This window comes from Lontra canadensis, unplaced genomic scaffold (genome assembly GCF_010015895.1).
Source record: "Lontra canadensis isolate GAN:19392208 unplaced genomic scaffold, GSC_riverotter_1.0 scaffold57, whole genome shotgun sequence".
Classification (NCBI taxonomy): domain Eukaryota; kingdom Metazoa; phylum Chordata; class Mammalia; order Carnivora; family Mustelidae; genus Lontra; species Lontra canadensis.
Window position 1 is genome coordinate 6,017,475 of NW_022631051.1, and position 18,876 is coordinate 6,036,350.

General features: G+C 42.8%; 1 protein-coding gene across 2 annotated transcripts in view; it reads left to right on the forward strand.

The window, feature by feature from the left end:
- The window catches only part of RAB31 (RAB31, member RAS oncogene family), a 129,751-nt gene that overhangs the window by 100,539 nt on the left and 10,336 nt on the right, over positions 1 to 18,876 (forward strand). For both annotated transcript variants that reach the window (XM_032875761.1, XM_032875762.1), the window contains exon 6: positions 13,394 to 13,503. In XM_032875761.1, the coding sequence (XP_032731652.1) occupies positions 13,394 to 13,503 (110 nt within the window). The remainder of the gene's footprint in view (positions 1 to 13,393; positions 13,504 to 18,876) is intronic.

The following is an 18,876-nucleotide window of genomic DNA, read 5'->3' on the forward strand; positions in this document are numbered from 1 at the left end:
TTAACATTCCTGGGAGATTCATCCTGATGAATGTTAGCTGGATTTTGTACATTTTCATTGCTGTATACTCTTCTAGTTTATGAGCATGACGCAGTTTACTCATCCTTCATGAGGGGTATTTGAGTTCTTTCTGGCGTGGCCTTACTGTGACTATGGCTTCTTGGATAGTCTCCTATGTGTCATAGTGCTGTGTGTACACATTTCTCTGGACTCCAGTGGGTAAGAGTTTAATTGCTGAGCCGCAGGGCGAGCACACACTCAGTTCTCCTAGGTAACACCAATGCTTTCCACAGTGGGGACCAGTGGTGTGTGGGACCTCCTGCTGCTCTGCTTCCTTCAGTCTTAGTACCATAAGATGTGAGGGTGTGGAGTGACATCGGAGAGTAATTTCCACTCGCATTTCCCCAGTTACCAAGAAAGTTGGCATCTTCCTACATGTTTAGGGGTCCCTTTAGTTTCCTCTTATGTGAAGAGCCTATTCAAGTCTTTGCCACTTTTTCTGTTGGGTTGTTTACTCTAATCTTGTGTATTTAAAGGACTTAAAATATATGTGTGTGTGTGTGTGTGTGTGTATACATGTGTGTATATATATATATATTCCCTAAACATATGTATGTATTGAAATATTTTCTTCAAATTTATGTTTCAGCTTCCCGATCTTTATTTTTGTCTTTGCATTATCAGAAGTCCTTAATTCCTATGTAATAGAATTTATTGATGTTTTCCCTTTGTGCTTTGGGTGTTTATTTATTTATATATTTTTTGGCTGCGGAAAGAGTCTTATTTAAGAAGTCTTCCCACGCCCCTGAGATCATGAAGATATTCCTATGCTGATTGTCTTTCTAAAACCTTACAGTTTTATGTCCCTATCTGTCTTTAAATCACTGGGAATTGATTTTTATATCTGCTGTCTAAGGTTTCCCCGATAGCTGTCCAGATGGTTAGCTGTGTTGGTTGTAAAGTCCATACTTTTCCCACAGATGCACACTATCTCATTCATATGTCACGTGTCATGTATGAACGGAGCTCTTCATTCTGTTCCATTGGCCTGTCTATCCATCTATGTGCCAAAACTACCTGTTTGAATTCGTATAGCTTTATCAGATGTTCTGATAAATGGTCTGTAATCACTTTAACCAATATTCCTAGTTGGCCCCAGAGAAGATATCAAAAGTGTGTATAGTTTGGAAGTGGATATGTTGTGGTCTGCTGAAAGTGGGGGGAGTGTTAGGACTGAAACCTACATGTGGTAATGTGTATGTTGGGTGTGTGTGTATTTATTTTTATGGCTAATTAAAAAATATTAAGTAAACCTTTTGTTTTGGAATGGTTTTGCGTTGGGGAGCCTGGGTTGCTCAATTTTTAGGAGTCTGCCTTCAGCTCAGGTCATGATCCCGGGGTCCTGGGATCGAGTCCCACATAGGGCTCATGTTCAGCGGGGAGCCTGCTTCTCCCTCCCCGACTCCCCTGCTTGTATTTCCTCTCTTTCTGTGTCTCTCTTTGTCAAATAAATAAATAAAATAAAAATCTTGAAAAAAAACAGAATAGTTTTACATTTATAGAAAAGTTGAAAATGTAGTATGAAGCATTCCCATATAATCCACACCCACTTCCCCCTATTATTTTTTAAGATTTATTTATTTATTTATTTATTTTAGAGGCAGGGAGGGGCAGAAAGAGAGGGCGGGAAGTACCAAGCAGACTCCTTGCTGAGCATGGAGCTCGACAGGGGGTCTCAATCCCACAGCCCCAAGACCCAATCTGAGCTGAAACCAAGAGTCAGACACCCAAACAACTATGCCACACAGATGCCCCAAGTCTCCCCTCTTATTAGCATCTTATATTACAGTAGGACATTTGTCACAACTAAGGAGCTGATATTGATACTTCATTATTAACTAAAGTTCATACTTTACTCAGATTTCATTAATTTTTCCCTGATGTCCTTTGTTTTAGTTCTGAGATCCCATCCAGAATATGGGATATCATAATACACTTAGTTGTCATGTCTCTCCAGGCTCCTCTGGGCTGTGATAGTTTCTCAGACTTTCTTTTTTTCTGATGACCTCAATAGTTTTGTGGAGTCCTGGTCGGGTATTTTGGAGAATATCTCTCAATTAGAGTTTGTCTGACGTTGTTCTCATGATTAGACTGGGTTTATGGGTTTGGGTGAGGAAGACCACAGAGATAAAGTGCTATTTTCATTACTTACTACTTATCACTGGTGATGTTGACCTTGGTTACCCAGCTGAGGTAGTGTTTGTCAGGTTTCTGCACCGTACAGTTACCTACCCCTACTTTCCCTACTGCTCTCTTGGAAGGAAGTCTATGTTCACACTCAAGGGGTAGGGATTATGCTCCCCCTCCTGGAGAGACAGATCTAGGGATGCCTGGATGGCTCAGTCAGTTAAACGTCTGCCTTTGGCTCGGGTCATGATCCCAGGGTCCTGGGATCTATCCTGCATGGGGCTCCTTGCTCAGCGGGGAACCTGCTTCTCCCTCTGCCTGCTGCTTCCCCTGCTTGTGCTCTCTCTCTCTCTCTTTCAAATAAATAAATAAAATCTTTAAAAGAAAAGAGAGAGAGAGAGGAATATTCACATACATTATTTAGAATTCTTCTGCAGATGAAATTTGTCACTTCTACCCATTTAACTAGTTTATTCAGTCATTTATTTATATCAGTATGGACTCACAGATGTTTATTTTATGCTTTAGGTTATAATGCAGTACTGTGTTATCTCATCTGTTGCTCCAATGGTTCCAGCTTTGGCCACTGGGAGCTCTTTCTTTTGGCTCCTGTGTCCCTTTAACATATGCTTATCATTTGGGTTTTAAGCACTTCCTTCCTTTCTGGCATAACAAGATGTTATGGACTCATCCTGCATATTTTGGGCTTCGGCCCTAGAATCAGCCATGTCTCCAAGGAGCTCTGGTTCTTCTTATTGAAGAATGTTATTTAAAAGCTAAAATATGAGCTGTATCGGCTCATTGACACTGGGTGTCACTGGTTCTAGGACCTTTGAGCAAGCAGAGCTAGGAAATGCAGGTATGTATACTTGCTCAAGTGTGCATACATTTTTGTCAGTTGGCCCTTGGACAACATGGGGGTCAGTGGTGCTGACCCCCCCATTCCATCTGAAGTCTGGGTATAATTTTGACTTTCCAAAAATATAACTAGAAGCCTTATCGATAATAGAAACAGGTCATCAGCACATATTTCATATGTTATATGTATTATATACTGTATTCTTATAACAAAGCAAACTAGAGAAGAGAAAATGTAATTAAGGAAATCATAAGAGAAAACACATTTATAAGTACAGTATAGAATTTATGTACATAGACCTGTGCCCCTCGAATCATGTTGCTCAAAAGTCAACTGTAATTATTTCTACATCTATCCGTCTGCATCTATAGTGAGATAAACATCAGTTCATTTTGATGCCTCTGGATTCTAAAATCAGAAGCACATAGTTCATTTTAACCTTCTTTAGGGGGCAGGGGAAGGATGTTTTCTGAAGTCATCAACAGATGTAATTGCTTCTCAGCCTTTTGGCCAAGATCAAGTGTAAAGTCATCAACAGATGTGTTTATAAAGCAGAGTGGCAAGATTTTTTTTCTTAGAGATTTTCTTAGAAGATACAATAATCTTTTTTTTTTAAGATTTTATTTTTAAGTAATCTCCACACCCATTGTGGGACTCAAACTCACAACCCTGAGATCAAAAGTCATATGCTCTACCAACTGAGCCAGCCAGGCATCCTAGAGGATACTGTAATCTTTTTCTTTGCACTTTCCATGCTGCCCAAAGTTTCAGAGTTTCAAAATGTCACTTCTATTATGGATTATAGCCTCTTCAATGATTTCTTTGAAGTAGCACAATAATTACTTCTATTTTTATACTGTTCATTTAGGTAGTGGACATTCTTCCTATGTGCCACATGCTATTATAAGTAGTTCACGATAATCTTCACAATCCTGTAAAAGGGTCTTTCTCCTTCTCCCGCCTTGATGAGGAAATTGAGACATGGAGGCTAAGGTGCTTGTGTCAGGTCCTGTACCTAAAAGGGTGTTGGTACAGCTTTACACCTGCCCATCTGTCCCGGAGCCTGTGTTCTTGACCATCATGCTCTATTGCATCTCATAAAAAGGACAAACACAATCCATGAGGGAGAATCATTTCCAAATGAATGAGGGAAGATGGCGGCTGATCAGCTTCTCCTCAGAGGGTTTGAAACTCTTTCCTGTGGTTCTCTCTGGCCTTTTTAGGCCTAGCTTCAATTTCTGTCTGGAGAAAGTCTTAAGAAGCAAAGGAATGGCCAGGTCTCCCTAAAAAAACTGTGTTTTCTGCTCCGTTCTCATTCAGTTCAAAGGCTGACATTTTCCATGAGAAACAATCCATTTAAGTCTGTGGCGAGAACCTGACACTGCTTGTTTGAACTCGACACCAGGAATGTGGCCCCAGGTGAATAGCAGTTATGGACGCACATGAATAAGTAAGCAAGGTCCCATGGGAACAGAAACACTTCCCTGGGTGCACATGGCGAGGGCTTTAACCGTAAGCACTTATTTCATTGTAAATGAAAGACCCATCAGGTCTTTGCTGCAAAGGTGGTAATTAACTCTTTTTTTTTTTTTTTTAAGTTCATTTTGGTTTTAGTTCCACCTCACAGGGAAACAAATCTGGTTGTCTATAAGAATGAGCATTTTAAACATTTTAAATTTTGCTTTAATTATTGTTTTAATTATTGCTAAACTGCTTTAATTATTGCTAAACTGGTGGCCTCGTCGAATTGGTACACAGACCTCTTGCACAGTTAGAGAAAGTGTGAGCTAATGTGACACAACTTGCCCTGCTTATTCATTCAGTGGCTGCTTGAGGGAGTGGGGAGGTCTGAGGGCTGAGACCATTTCGTGGCTCACGGCAGCCTTTGCAGACAGCGGCCCTCCTCCGCTGGGTTCTGACAGAATCTTGTGAATGATTGCTACTGCTTTTGGCAAGAATACCTTAAACATGTTGGATGGTTTTGACAAAAAAGAATTCCACCAGACATTGAACAACCGCATCCTGCTTACTGTTGCCTTGCCACTTCCTCCTAGCCTGCTTACTTGGTCTTCTAAGCTTGACCTTGGAAGGGGGCTGTGGCTGGGGGAGAGAGAAACAATATAGAGCAAAACTTGCTTTTTAAAAGATTTTCTTTATTCATTTGAAAGAGATAGTATGAGCGAGCACAAATGGCGGGAGGAGCACAGGGAGAGAGAAAAGCAGGGTCCCTGCAGATCAGGGATCCCCACTCCCACCCCCGACGCAGGGCTCGATCCCAGGACCTGAGCCGAAGGCAGACGCTTAACTGACTGAGCCATCTAGGCATCCTGATAGGGCAAAACTTTTTAAGTGAAATGTTAACTGCTTTATTGCAGGAGTTTGGCAGAATATGAAATGCTTGGTTATTGCTTTTCTGGTGGTTTAGAAATAGAATATACATTCTAGAACACACCCGGGCCACAAGAAAGTTTCTTTTGGGAAGAGCTCATGGGGCCACTCTTCTTTTATTTTATCACTTGTAAAATATTGCCTGAGACCTTTGTATTTGATTATGTCCTAGGTGTAGTCATCTTAATACAGATTTCCAAACTCATGACTTCGTAGTGTCAGATTATGAATTGGATAGACTGCAGAAATACCAAACTCAGTGTTTTACAGTCCACCCCTTAGAAGAGTAATGCTCAAGCCATAGAATGCATAAGAAGCTGTTGGGAAGTTGCCCGAATACCTATTTCTGGGCCTTGCCTAATGGGCCTTTCTGGTTCAGAATGATTCTCCTTTTCTAATGAGTCCAGAATAATCATGAAGACGGTGGTCTATAGAACACACCTGAGAGATGAGGCTCTGAAAGATTCATGGGCATCCTCTGAGGTTGTCTAGAGAAGGCTGAATTATGATTGCTCTGTGACAGACTATAGGAATCTTGAATGTTTGTCCTCATTTTGTCTTTGTTTTTAGCATCAACTTGTGTTTGTTTTTTTTTTTTTCTTTCAACTTAATGTGTTTAAGTTCTGGAAACTTCTTAGAGGATATGGGTGTTCTGCATTTAAACTTCCATGAGCTCTTTGGAATACATGGTCATTCTGCCAACAGTGTGTGAGCATCACTTTTCCTCTCTCTCTGTGCTCTAACACTGCAGATACTAAACTTTTTCATCTTGGCCAATCTGATATATGAATCACGTGATCCTCATTTTCATGGGAGGTTTTTGAATTGTTAGCAGTACCAGGAAAACCAAGGTTGTCTAGTGCATAACTATTCTTCACCTATCTACAGATATTAACCAACTAGAAAATCAATCAAATCAATGTTAAAACCCACTTTATAATAGCAATACAAACCTCAAATACTAGAAATAAACTTTTCTGGTGTGTGTGTCCTTTTTTAAATTTTGAAATATTTTAAATCCTAGGAATGAATTTAGCAAAAAATGAGCAAGAACTATATAGATAAAACATACATGCTATGGTAGGACACAAAACATTTAAATCAATGAAAAGGTGTACTTTTCCTTGGATAGGAAAACTCCGTATTGTAAAAATGTCAGTTTGCTTTAAATTAAACCACAAATTCACTGAGATTCCACTCAAATTACCAAAAAGACATTTAAAAAGAGTTTTACAAAATGATCCTAAAATTCATCTAGAAAAATAAACAGAGGGGCACCTGGGTTGGCTCAATTGGTTGAGCATCCGACTCTTTGTGTCAGCTGAGGTCATGATCTTGGAGTTGTGTGATCGAGCCCCAGGTCAGGCTCCATACTGCTCAGTCTGCTTGGGATTCTTTCTCCCTGTCCCTCAGCCTTTCCCCTGTTCTTTTTCTCTAAAATCAATCAATCAATCAATCTTTTAAAAAAAATAATAATAAATAGGTAGAAATAGTATTGAAGGGACAAATCCCAACAGATATTGATATCTATTTTAATGATTCAGTAAGAAAACAATATAGCATTGTCACAGAACTGCACAGAAAGTCATTGAATAGATGAGAGAATCAAGAAACAGGGTGAAATACATAGAGAAATTTAGTATATGATAAAGATAATTTTTAAGTAAGTATAAAAAAGGGATAATTCAACAAATGGTCTTGGGATAATTAACTAGTCATGGGGAAAGTGAAAAAAAATAAATTGAAAGTGGGACGAGGATTTAAATGTAAAATAACAAAACCATAAAAGTTAGAGAAAGCAGATGACTGTTAAAAATAATCTTGGGAGTTAGAATGAACTGTTTAATCATGACATAAAACTCAGAAACCATAGAGAAAAAAAACTGAGAAGTCTGACTACATAAAAACTTCCGTGTGGCAAAGATCTAAACACAAAAGATAAGCTGAAGAAATGTGGAAAAATGTTACAAAGGACTAGGTTTCTTAATATGCAAAGAGCACTTACGAATAAATAAGAAAAAAATTCAAATCATGTGAACCAAAGTAGTTAGAGAACATGCATAAAATGTCACAGAATAAGATATATTCATGCTTATGAAAAGTTACCATTTTTAGGGGCACCTGCGTGGCTCAGTCATTAGGCATCTGCCTTTGGTTCAGGTCATGATCCCGGGGTCCTGGAATCAAGCCCCACATCGGGCTCTCTGTTCAGTGGAAAGCCTACTTCTCCCTCTCCCTCTCCCTCTCTCCCTGCTTGTGTTCCCTCTCTCACTGTCTCTGTCTCTCTCTGTCAAATAAAAAAATACAATCTTTTAAAAAAAGAAAAGAAAAGTTATTACTTTGAATACAAGTTACTCAGAATTAATGTCAGGTTTTTTCATAGACAAAGACTTCAAAATACGAGGCAATTTAACTTTGGGGTAATTTATCAAAATTAATGTATTTAATGAGTTGGCTGATGTAGCCTGTATTCACTCATTCTTCTGTGGAATATCGATGACTGGCCCGCAAGCCTTCTTGGACCATAAAATGAAGGGGTTGAGTCACATAAACCTGTGAAGGACCTTCAGATTCTGAAATAGTTAGTCTGAGCCTCCTGTTCACTTGTTTCCTCCATCTGCATCATTTCCTCAGTCTTTCTGGGGGCATCCTGTAAGAAAATGGTGCCATGCCACCATCCTTGCTGATACAGCTTTGCAGCAACTGATTAAAGAAACACTGATATAGCACTGATTATGTTCTGGGTATTGTTTTGAGCACTTTGTAATATCAAATTTCTTAACATGTAGAATTGCTATAAAGCATTCAACCCATCTGGTAGAATGAGGGGCATAAGACCTGGGGCAGGGGAGGTACCGTGGGAGTCACCTATCTCTATTGACTTCCAGGAGGAACCCATGGAACTGAATCTTCCTGATGAACCCCTAGGGGGGACAGAGCATCATTCTACCTTTAGTCTACCTTTAGCTTTGAATGCCCTCCCTCTCAGGTAGGGCTTCAGGAATTCCTTCTTGGGGTGGTTGCCCTCCTCTTCCTCTGCCATCAATGGGGGAGGATCACGGAGAATTAAACACCTTTGAAATTAGAATGAGTCAGCTGCCATGTTACCAGGTTACCTCTTGAACAATGAAACAAGGACCCTTGCTGGGCAGTGCAGCCATTGAAAACTCTGGAGCCCACAAGAATGCTGATTTGTGACCTCCTCCCCTATGGAGAACCTCCTAGCGCTGTAGCCTGCTCTGGCCTTTGCCCAGGTCTGAGACATGTGACAGGCTGCTGTGTGGGCCAAGCCGAAGTATAAGCTGATTAACATCAGACCTGGATTAAAAGAAGACTCCCCTTCCGTGTGTTTCCACCCTAAGCCTGAGCCATATTGCTCTCTCTCCCCATCACTCTGCTCTTGGTCCCGACCCTGACTCTGGTCTATTCTGATGTCCCTTGAATTTAGTGTTTTCCTGGGGAAGGGATGGTAGCCTCCCCCGATCTCCAGCTTTCCCACTTTCCCTGCCTTTCATGTCTCCCGTTGGCTCTGCATCCTGGCAGCTGCGCCTACCTGTGGCTGCTTTCCGGTGGGGTGTAGGACATCAGACAGTTAAGACAGAAACCCTCGGGGGCGCCTGGGTGGCTCAGTGGGTTAAAACCTCTGCCTTCGGCTCAGGTCATGGTCTCAGGGTCCTGGGATCGAGCCCTGCATCAGGCTCTCTGCTCAGCGGGGAGCCTGCTTCCTTCTCTCTCTCTGCCTGCCTCTCTGACTACTTGTAATCTCTGTCTATCAAATAAATAAATATTAAGAAAGAAAGAAAGAAAGAAAGAAACCCTCGGTGACACTGAAGTAAGGTAGCAGCTGAAGGGGCAGTTGTGGGAAGGGTGCTAAGGGAGAAGGATGCCCCGTCTACACTTCCTGCACTTCCTGGCTGGTTGGCAGTAAGTCTTTTTTTTTTTTTTTTTTTTAAGATTTTATTTATTTGAGACAGAGAGAGAACGAGTAGGGGTTAGGGGCAGAGGGAGAGGGAGAAACAGACTCCTTGCTGAGTAGGAAGCCTGACTAGGACCTCGATCCCAGGACCCTGGTTCATGACCTGAGCCAAAGACAGAGGCTTAACCGAGTCACCCAGGTGCCCCTGGCAGTAACTCTTCTGGGTGATTTCTGGGAGTCCAGAATTCTGTACACAGGTTGGTCTAGAAAGTCGAAAAACCGTCTTTCCCATCAAAATTGACTAGCTGTGTTTATGCTCTGGCTTGGGAAAATTAGTTTCAATCTACCTGTTCTAATGCCTAGCACAATGTCCAGCATATGGCAGACACTTGGTAAATATTTGTTGAAAAAAAATGAACAAAAGCTATTAGATGCCATAGTCTCATGCAATCCTAATCACAAAAGACCAGTGATGGCCTCCTTCTAGCTGTAGGTGGCAGGCCTATCCTGACATGCAGCTGGGGCCGTTCCCAGTGGTTTCTATTTTACCTGCAAGAGGTTCCAAGGAAGGAAATTCTCACCTTTCTAAGGCTCTTCCTTCAGACTGTAGTTGTGTGTAGTTGTGCCTGTTTGTTCCAATGATAATTTGCCGATGCCACCAGGCGTCTCGTCGTTCAATTCCGATAGTTACTACCTGGAGTCAGCACAGATCCCACAGATTAAGGACTCAGCCCTTCAAGACTGTCCCTCCCTCCACTTCAGATGCCAGATGAAGGTCTTGGGTAGCCCCAAGTTAACCTCACTTCTTCCCAGCAGACTACCAGTTTGGGGGCTCTTAGGTCCCCTACACAGAAGCCTCGATAATTCAGTAGAACAGAGTTCTATGAACTCAGGAAACCACTAGACTTATGATTATAGGTTTCCTCTAAAGAATACAAGTCAGGACCAGGCAAAGGGAAGAGATGCATAGGGCAAGGGGCTCCCAGCCCCTCCATGTGTTCACCGAGTCCAACTCTCCAAGCCCTGTGTTCAAGAGTTTTCGTGGAGGTTTCCTTACTTAGTCGTGATTGATTAAATCTCCAATTCTTCTGTCCCCAGGGTTGGAGAGTGGAGCTGAAAATTTCAACCCTCTAGTCATGGGGTTGGGTCCTCTGGCAACCAGTCCCTATCTGAAGCTCACTAGGGGCCCGTACCTATAAAAAACTCAGGTTTGGCATATTGGAGCTCTTTACGAATAACAAAGGACACACCCATCACCTAGGTAACTTGGTGGTTTCAGGAACTATGTGCCAAGAAGCAAGGAGAAGGGAAATACGTATTTCTTTTTATACCACATTAGAGGAAACCTATTTTGACAGACTCAAGAGTGGTTAGTCCTTCTGATTTCAGTTTGTTGTTAGAGGGACTTCCACTGGCCCTCCAGGCTGAGTAAGAACCTGTTCTTCAGGAGGACGGGATATGCCCTTCGCTTGCCTCCGCCTCTGACTCTGGTGCCTTACAGTTTGAGGATCTTTCGAACCCCACATTTTTTCTGTCTATAAAGATCCAAAGAATGGCCTCTGGAATGTGGGTGCCTATTGGGTGTCAAGGCCTGATGGAAGCAAAGGGGCAGAGCCAGTGGGTCTTAGACCCTGCCTCCAGCCCGGACTCACTGTGTCATTTTGGGAAAATAATTTATTTCATAAGACCATTTCTAAACACGGAAGAAGTGTGAGGACATGCTTTTCTTATCTGTCCATTTCCGGGTGCAGCGTGTAGACTGTGAGACGGTGAGCCTCCCGCCCCCAGGCTTACTGTTATGCTAGGATGGACATTTTGGACTCTGTAGCAACTGACTTTGTTCTTGCCTTAATCTTGGCAAAACCTATTTCACTCCTCTTTGTCTCACAAAGGGACTAAGGAGAGGTGGGCTAGGGAAGCCTGTGACTGTAATCTGCTCTCAACCTGAGGGGGGTCTCCAAGGCCTCCTTGATGGCCAGACTCGCCCCTACCCCCAGGTGGAGATTAGCAAGGCACACCCTGTCTTACCTGAACCTCATTTGGGTAGAAATGAGCCCCATCCTTCTATCTGTGCTTTGATAAAGACTGCCAGGAAGAAATAAAAAGTAGGGTAACATGCCAAATTGAACGTTGAAAAACCCTTTTCTGGGGTGTTTCAAATGTAAAATTCATTGCCACCAAAAAACTCAAGTTTCTTTTTTTTCCCCCTTCAATCTTTGTGAGAGGCCTGGGGTTTGTCTGTTGGAAACAGTAGAGAGGGCAGCTTAAGGAGCATAGCTTTTCCCAGTGGGTCTTTGGTAAGAAGGATTATGGCGGTACAGATTGTAACTAACACAACTCAGGAGGCTTCTTTTCTCTGGTTTGGAATCCTGGGGCCCCTGCCTTTACTATGGTAACCTCTCCTTGAGCCCTTTTCCATCAAACTCCTGAAAAGTCCTCCTCTCATTTGATTTGGGGTCTATAATGAATTTAAATGCCAAGGATGGATTTCCCCAGTAACTTTATAAACCAGTTAGAGCCTTTTTGGAGGCATTTGGAGGGGTGGAGAGAAGGGAAGGAGTTGGGAGGGGGATACAGTCTCTTCACCCGCTCCCAGTTTTGATTTTCAGTCCGCCTTTCTGCTTTTCCTGTAGCCATCTGTCTGGTCCAGCATTGTATGCTCCCTCGCCCACAGCATTCGAGAGCTTCCAAATTCTTCTCCTCCCTCCCCACTCCTGTCTCTGTGGTGTACCGTTTTTCCCTAGAACGTGGGGCTGACCCTGTTGTCGTCTTGTTCTTCAGTGGCCACTGGGCATGAGACAGGTGTCTGAGGTGTCTGCCGGCCTCTCTGCCGGGATTGCTGCGGGCGACCCCCTCCCTTCTCAGCTCCATTCTGACCTTCTCTCCATTCTGACACCATATCATTCAGTTGTGAATCTGTATACTTCCTGTACTCTGTACACTTCCCGTACTTGTGTATACTTCCTGCACTTCTGTACACTTTCTGTACTCTGTATACTTCCTATACTTCTGTAAACTACCTATATTCCTATACTTCTGTATACTTCCTGTACTTCTATACACTTCCTGTACTTCTGTACACTATCTGTACTTGTGTACACTTCCTGTACTTCTGTACTTTTGGTACTTCTGTACTTCCTCTCATTCCAGGTGCTTTATCGCCTTTATTATCCATGTTTTGCAAATGTTACAATGTTGTGGGTTAGAGTAACCATGGATGTTTGTCTTTGCTCTCAAGGGTAAGTTCCAGAAGGCAGGGATTACTGCTTTCTCTAGCACCTACAAGAGAGACTGGCGTATAATAGCCACTCAATAAATATTTGTTGAATAAATGACTAAACTTCTGGGGGAACAGGAACGGTGTCTTTTTAATCTTCGGAGCCACCACAGCATCTTCCTATTAAAAATAGGTCAATAAATGTCTTTCTAGGTTATTCATTTAAATAGAGTTCATGTCCTAACATCTTCGCAGGAAGAGACTTTTACAGGCGAAAGTCCGGTTCGGTCCTATTGCGTCACAGCCTTTAGCTATAACCATGCTCATTTCCAGACATTCACATCCTGTCGCATATTCTCCCTGACGTGTGAAAGACAAAATGCACGAAGTTCCGCAAGAGCACGTGTGTCGCAGGTCCGTGCACACGTGTGTACGTGCACATACACATGACGTTAAAAAAACTATGAGTCATTTTTTATGGGAAAAGAATTGAAATCAGCCCGAACTCTGCAAGCTGAAATGGATGTGGCCATCTTCCTAAAGAGTTCTAATGTTCTAGAATTCTTTCCTTCAGTGGAACCGGGCACAGCATTTTACATATGGGGGGTGGGGAAGGTCTTATAACTCCATGGATGCCAGTGACCAGGTTTTAAACTTTCACCATTTTCACAAATACTAGCTCTCAGTATTTGCCAAGAGACCGAGTGGTTATTCAACAGAACGTAGATAAAGGAGCTGTTTCTGCATGAGCTTCCTGTTTGGTTTTTGGGTTTTTGCATTATACAAATGAGCATTCATTTCTGTCTGGGTGTGACCTCTTTTCTAGGGAAGTTCCCTTGAAGGACGCTAAGGAATATGCTGAATCCATAGGTGCTGTTGTGGTTGAAACAAGCGCGAAAAATGCTATTAATATCGAAGAGCTCTTTCAAGGAATCAGTAAGTATCTGAACTGCGTTTTTTACTTTGCTTACGTTTGTATGCTTCTGGGAGTCACAGGATACAATCCCGGGGTGCCGCTTAGAGCTTTCCCTCTGTGGGACTCTGTCTGGTGCCACGGATATAGAACTTGGAGTCTGCGCTTGTTACTCCTGACCTATGTAGGGAGATTCGGAAACTCCATAGTGCTTGTGCCTTAACCTGTCGGTTCTCTGTTTTATGAATCAAAATGAAATAAGTGTGTTGCAAAAGAAGTCATCGTGATTAGAAGGGTGAATGTGGGTTTGTTGTTGTTTTGCTTTTTTTTTTTTTTAGATTGTATTTATCTATTTGACAGAGAGAGACATAGCAAGAGAGGGAACACAAGCAGGGGGCGTGGGAGAGGGAGAAGCAGGCCTCCCACCGAGCAGGGAGCCTGATGTGGGGCTCGATCTCAGGACTCTGGGATCATGACCTGAGCTGAAGGCAGACGCTTAATGACTGAGCCACCCAGGCGCCCCAGGGTGTGTGTTTTATAGCATGTTGTGTTAGTATGTTGAGGGGGAGAGAAATACAACAGACAGTGATAAGGTGTAGGAAATTCAAGTCACGTGTTAAACGGAATGACTCTAGGCAAACAAAATAAAGGAAACTTTTGGTAATTCCTTTCGCCTGGTGGTCGTCAAAAAAAATGAGTCTCCATCCCACAAGAACTGAAATTGGGAATTAGGCGGACGGTCAATTTTTCTCATTTCTAATTAGCCAGTTAGTGGCAGGGAAGGTGGCCCCATCTTTTGTTTCCTGTTCTGGGTCACATTATCATTCCCTTTCTTTATGCTGTTCTCCATAAATTACCTTTATCTAAGACCTGTGTTCTAGCTGATGGCCAGATTTCCCCTTCACAACTTCTTTGGTAAAAATGTTCTGCATTGGGTCCCCTCAGAGAGCTTCCTGCTGCCCGCTTTCTTGGGAGACTGTCCTGGGATGTCCCCAGAGCATAACGGGGGACTTCACCCAAGTATCAACCTTTACTGATGGGCTGGGACTCAGAGGCCTGGGGTACCCGCCTTAGGAAAAGTCGAACCCCTGGACAGTTGACAGTTGTTCTCAAAGGTCTTATCTGGTTCCAGATAATTCCAGAAGGGAATTCCAGAGGGGAAACTGATGGTTTGATCTCTCTTCTGCCTGAGGTCATTGTTGGCGGGGCACTCAAAGTCAGAGGGGCCGTCACTTCCCAGAACTGATCTGATTTCCTTTTAACCGGTTTTGGTTCATTACTCTAGGCTCCAAGAACACATAGCAGGGATTATTTTGTTTGTTTCTCTTGGCTTGATGGGGAATTTCACTTGGAGAAGGGGGAACTCTGACATGGGCTACTTACATGATACAGAAATACACAAAAACACACACAGCCCCAGTCTTATTGTTCACTGGGGTTCACATTACCTTTCCTCCCATCCTCCTTCAGAGGCTTTGTGTTCCCGCTGTTATTTTACACTCGCGACAGAACGATGTTCCCCAAACGCATTGACCTTAGCAGCTGAACTCCAGAATGCTAGGCTGTCACTTTATGTTGGAAACCCTGGATCCCCAGACTCCTGCTCCTTCCTGAAAATGGGTCACGGCCACAATGCTCAGCTGTGAAGAGACTGTTCGGCTGCCCTCTGTTTCTGTGGAACACTGGGTGACATCTTAGAGCTTTTGTCTTGAACTCATTCCATTAACCTCATTTTCCCTCCCGTCAAACTCATTCTTTTCCAGGGGCGTTCGGCTTTTCTGGTACGTTAGGCAAGTATTCAACATTTTGTTTTGATTAAAGGTTTTAATTAGTGGAGCCAGATAGCTCCTGAGGACTACGACATTGACCCCTTTCCTTTGTGCAGTTCCTTATCCGTTCTGGAACCCTCTCCCCAGCGTGAGCCCCTGGCAGGCAGGTGGTGCAGACGGCAGCGGCCAGGGAAGGAAGCACAGTGCTCTGCACCCTTGGAATTCAGCTTGAGGTTTCTGCCCGAGCTATAAGACTTTCTGAGGTGTGCACAGATCGTGATTAAAATAAAGGGGGAAATAGGAAACGTAAAGAAGAAAATAAGCCCACGCAGCAAGTATTGATATCTTACCAGAAATATCCCTCTTTGTATGGGGCATCTCTTCACCCACATAAGGTCTTTAGGGCTCAAGGTCATGATGACATTGAGTAAGGAATTCCCAAGATCTTGGTGGTCTGCTTCACTGGAGAAAAAGCACGTGTTTGCCGTGCCTGGGTGGCCCAGTTTGTTGAGGGTCTGCGTTCCGCTCCGGTAATGATCCCGGAGTCCTGGGATTGAGCCCCACCTCCCGCTCCCTGCTAAGCGGGGACTCTGCTTCTCCCTGTACACCTCCCCCAATCATGGTCTCTCTCTCTCTCAAATAAACAGATAAAATCTTAAAAAAAAAAAAAAAAGAGAGAGAGAAATAAAGAAAGAAAGAAAAAGCATGTGTTTTGTTTAAAGCACTGGGTAATTAGGGCTTCAAATTATGGCTTCAAATAATTAATTCCTATATAAGCCATAGAGTAGATGTACCACCTCATCTTCTATATCAAATAAACAATTATTTCTTTCTCATTATACACGGCCTGCAGCAAGACCTCTAGCCACGTGTATCCTGTAAGCGCTGGTGCCTCTTTACTCCTTCAGGTGAATTTCTTCAGAACGGAGTGTTGTAGCCTAATTACAGGTTAATTTAAAATGCAGTACCAAGTACACCTAAATACACTGCGGCAGACATTTCATTTATTTTCCTTTTCCCTGTTCCTACTTGTATTACATGCGCTCCTCCCTGAGCTCAAAATAGAACGGGATATTGCTGACTTGTACACTCCCCAAAGCAATGTTCCAGAGACAAATGTGCCCGGGAGAAAAGATGCAATAAAAAAAAGTGGTGAGAATAAAGGCCCCTTGAAAAGGTGTGCTTAAACAAAATTAATTCATGCTGACTTGGAGGAAGAGACAGATGATTCTCTTCTATATTCCCAGAGTGTTCATAAACCAGAAAGAGACAACCATGTTTCCTAGGCATGAGTTAATGTACTTACGAACTGGAAATTGTTTAGCGAACTATTATCTGTTTGTGAAGGCTGAAGCTACCTTGTAAAGGATTTGGGTACTGCCCTGTTTTGGGGGGTAGGGAGCTGGGCACAGCCTGTCCTCACGTGGTGTCCTCAGGTTGGCATTCCTCCACGTACCCTTTTCCCATTCCCGGTTTTGGAGCTCCTTTACCCCGCTGTCTATGGCTTGTTCTCCTCCATGCATTTCTCCCCAAGGTTGTTCCTTTCTCTTTCTTGAGCTCTTATACCTTTATTTGGAACATTGACGTTTTCCTCCTTGAGTTGAAAGATAAAGAACTATTCTTGGCCAAGAAAATTTTGGTACATTTGAGCGTTTCAAGCACAAAGCACAAAGATACTCTGTTGCTGTTTACTCTTGATGGTGTTACATATCAAAACCAAACTCCTGATGGTTTTCCTTGTGAAACTCCTCTCTCTGCTGGACTCTGGTCTTGGCAGGTGGGGTTTGGAGGTCTCGTGTCTGCTCCCCATCACGCTTTACCTCCTCCATCACACATCTGCTCTCTCAGAACCTGAATGTGATTCCCCTCCTTCCTCCCGGCCAATCTTAATTCCTTGAAGGGTGCAGTTCCTATCTTTTTCCTTATGGAAATGTCATTGGCCCCAACTCTTTTGGGTGGTTCCCAAGGTTCCTTATGGCTTCCCCATCATTCTGACATTTGAACACATTTAAATGATTAAATTAAGTGAACATGTTAAATGAATACTTGAAATGGTTCTCCAGGTGCTTTAGGTATATACCTACAACAAGGTCTCTGCGAGCAGATCTGACTGTCATATTCTCCGTAACGCTAAGATGAGTAAATAGGATAGGGCTGAATTCAGATTTTTGAATTTGGATCTTCATCCTCCCTAATGATGTGCCGGAGGCAATATTTCAGTGTGATCGCTAGATCAAGAGAAATGCAGTTGCCCTACTATGGGGACTTAAGGATGGATGATCCCAGTTCATTGGACAGGCCTGGTATCTCTTCATACATGTGTTTAATAAACATATCCTGTACTCATCTGTGGGTTAGGTGCCTTGGTAGACACCGAGGACACCCAAGACGAGCGAAGCTGGACATCGAGGCCAGAGACAGACTATCAGCACAGAGTCGAATACATGTATAATTACACATTATTCGCGCTGTTGCTGTAGTGCAGAAGAAGGGAGGGTGGGACGGGGTGGAGGAACGTGGACGTGAATTTCAGAAATCTTTTGGAAGTGGAATCAGGAATACGGGAAACAGGCAGGGCATGGGGACCTAGGGAGAGAGTGGTACAAGCCGATCCTCGTTCTCCAGGTCCCCTTTTCTGGCCCATGAAGGCTATCTTGGGGCTAAATTTGATGGGAGCCTACCAGGCTGCATTCTGGAGCGTGAGAAGCACAGGTTTGGGTTTGTGGATTTTAATTATTCAACTTAAATACTGTTTGGGGTTTTTTTTAAAAAACCTCTCCCTAAGAGCAAAAAGAAATGGGCTGCAGGCTCACCAGAAAAATGTCTGTTTTGGGGTGGGACCTCTGCCAGACAGCTGTGCTTTTGTTCCAGTTAATTTGAATGCTGACTATGGAGAAGAGAACACAGGGCTTTCTTCTGAAAATCACATCTGGAGACACTGTGGACATTAAGCTAGGTTTTTTTGTTTGTTGGTAGTTTGGGAACAAGGTGAGAAATATTTTTTCAAGTGAGTATAATTAGAGGTACAAGCGTATTGGTTTGGAAAAATTAGACTAGAGTGTTCCTACAACAGGCAGAAAGTTACGACTTGTGGGCAGGGATCAGCTCTTGTTTTATAATCATTCTTTGCACAGTGTTAGCTTTGTTAAGTGCCCTGGATTTTGACAATTCTCCAGTAGTTACTTTTTGTTTGGAGATTTAAAAACAAAACGAAGTGTTTGCAAATTTTATAGTAGTGCAGTTAGCTATCAAATGAAAGTAGGTTTAGCTAAGCCACCAAGGGACAGGAAAGGACAAAGACAAAGCCTGTCTACTTTCTGACACTGAAAAAGTTAATTTAGAGACTACAATAATAAGGATGTCCATGAAATAATGTCATTTTCAGAACAGGTACAAGTGGGATATCAAAATTCCTAAACCTGCGTATCTTTTATCCCAATGATTCCAAAGCAGAAATTGATAAGGTGTGCAAAATGTAGCAGGAATTTTTAGCACACAGCACAGCTCTCCTTCTGTTCCATTGTTGCAATTACTTAAAGGTTTATTAACTCATTCTGTGCACCATTTTTTGCTGAGAAATAGGCACTGTTATCATCCCTATTTTACATAAGGGGAAGTTGAGGCATG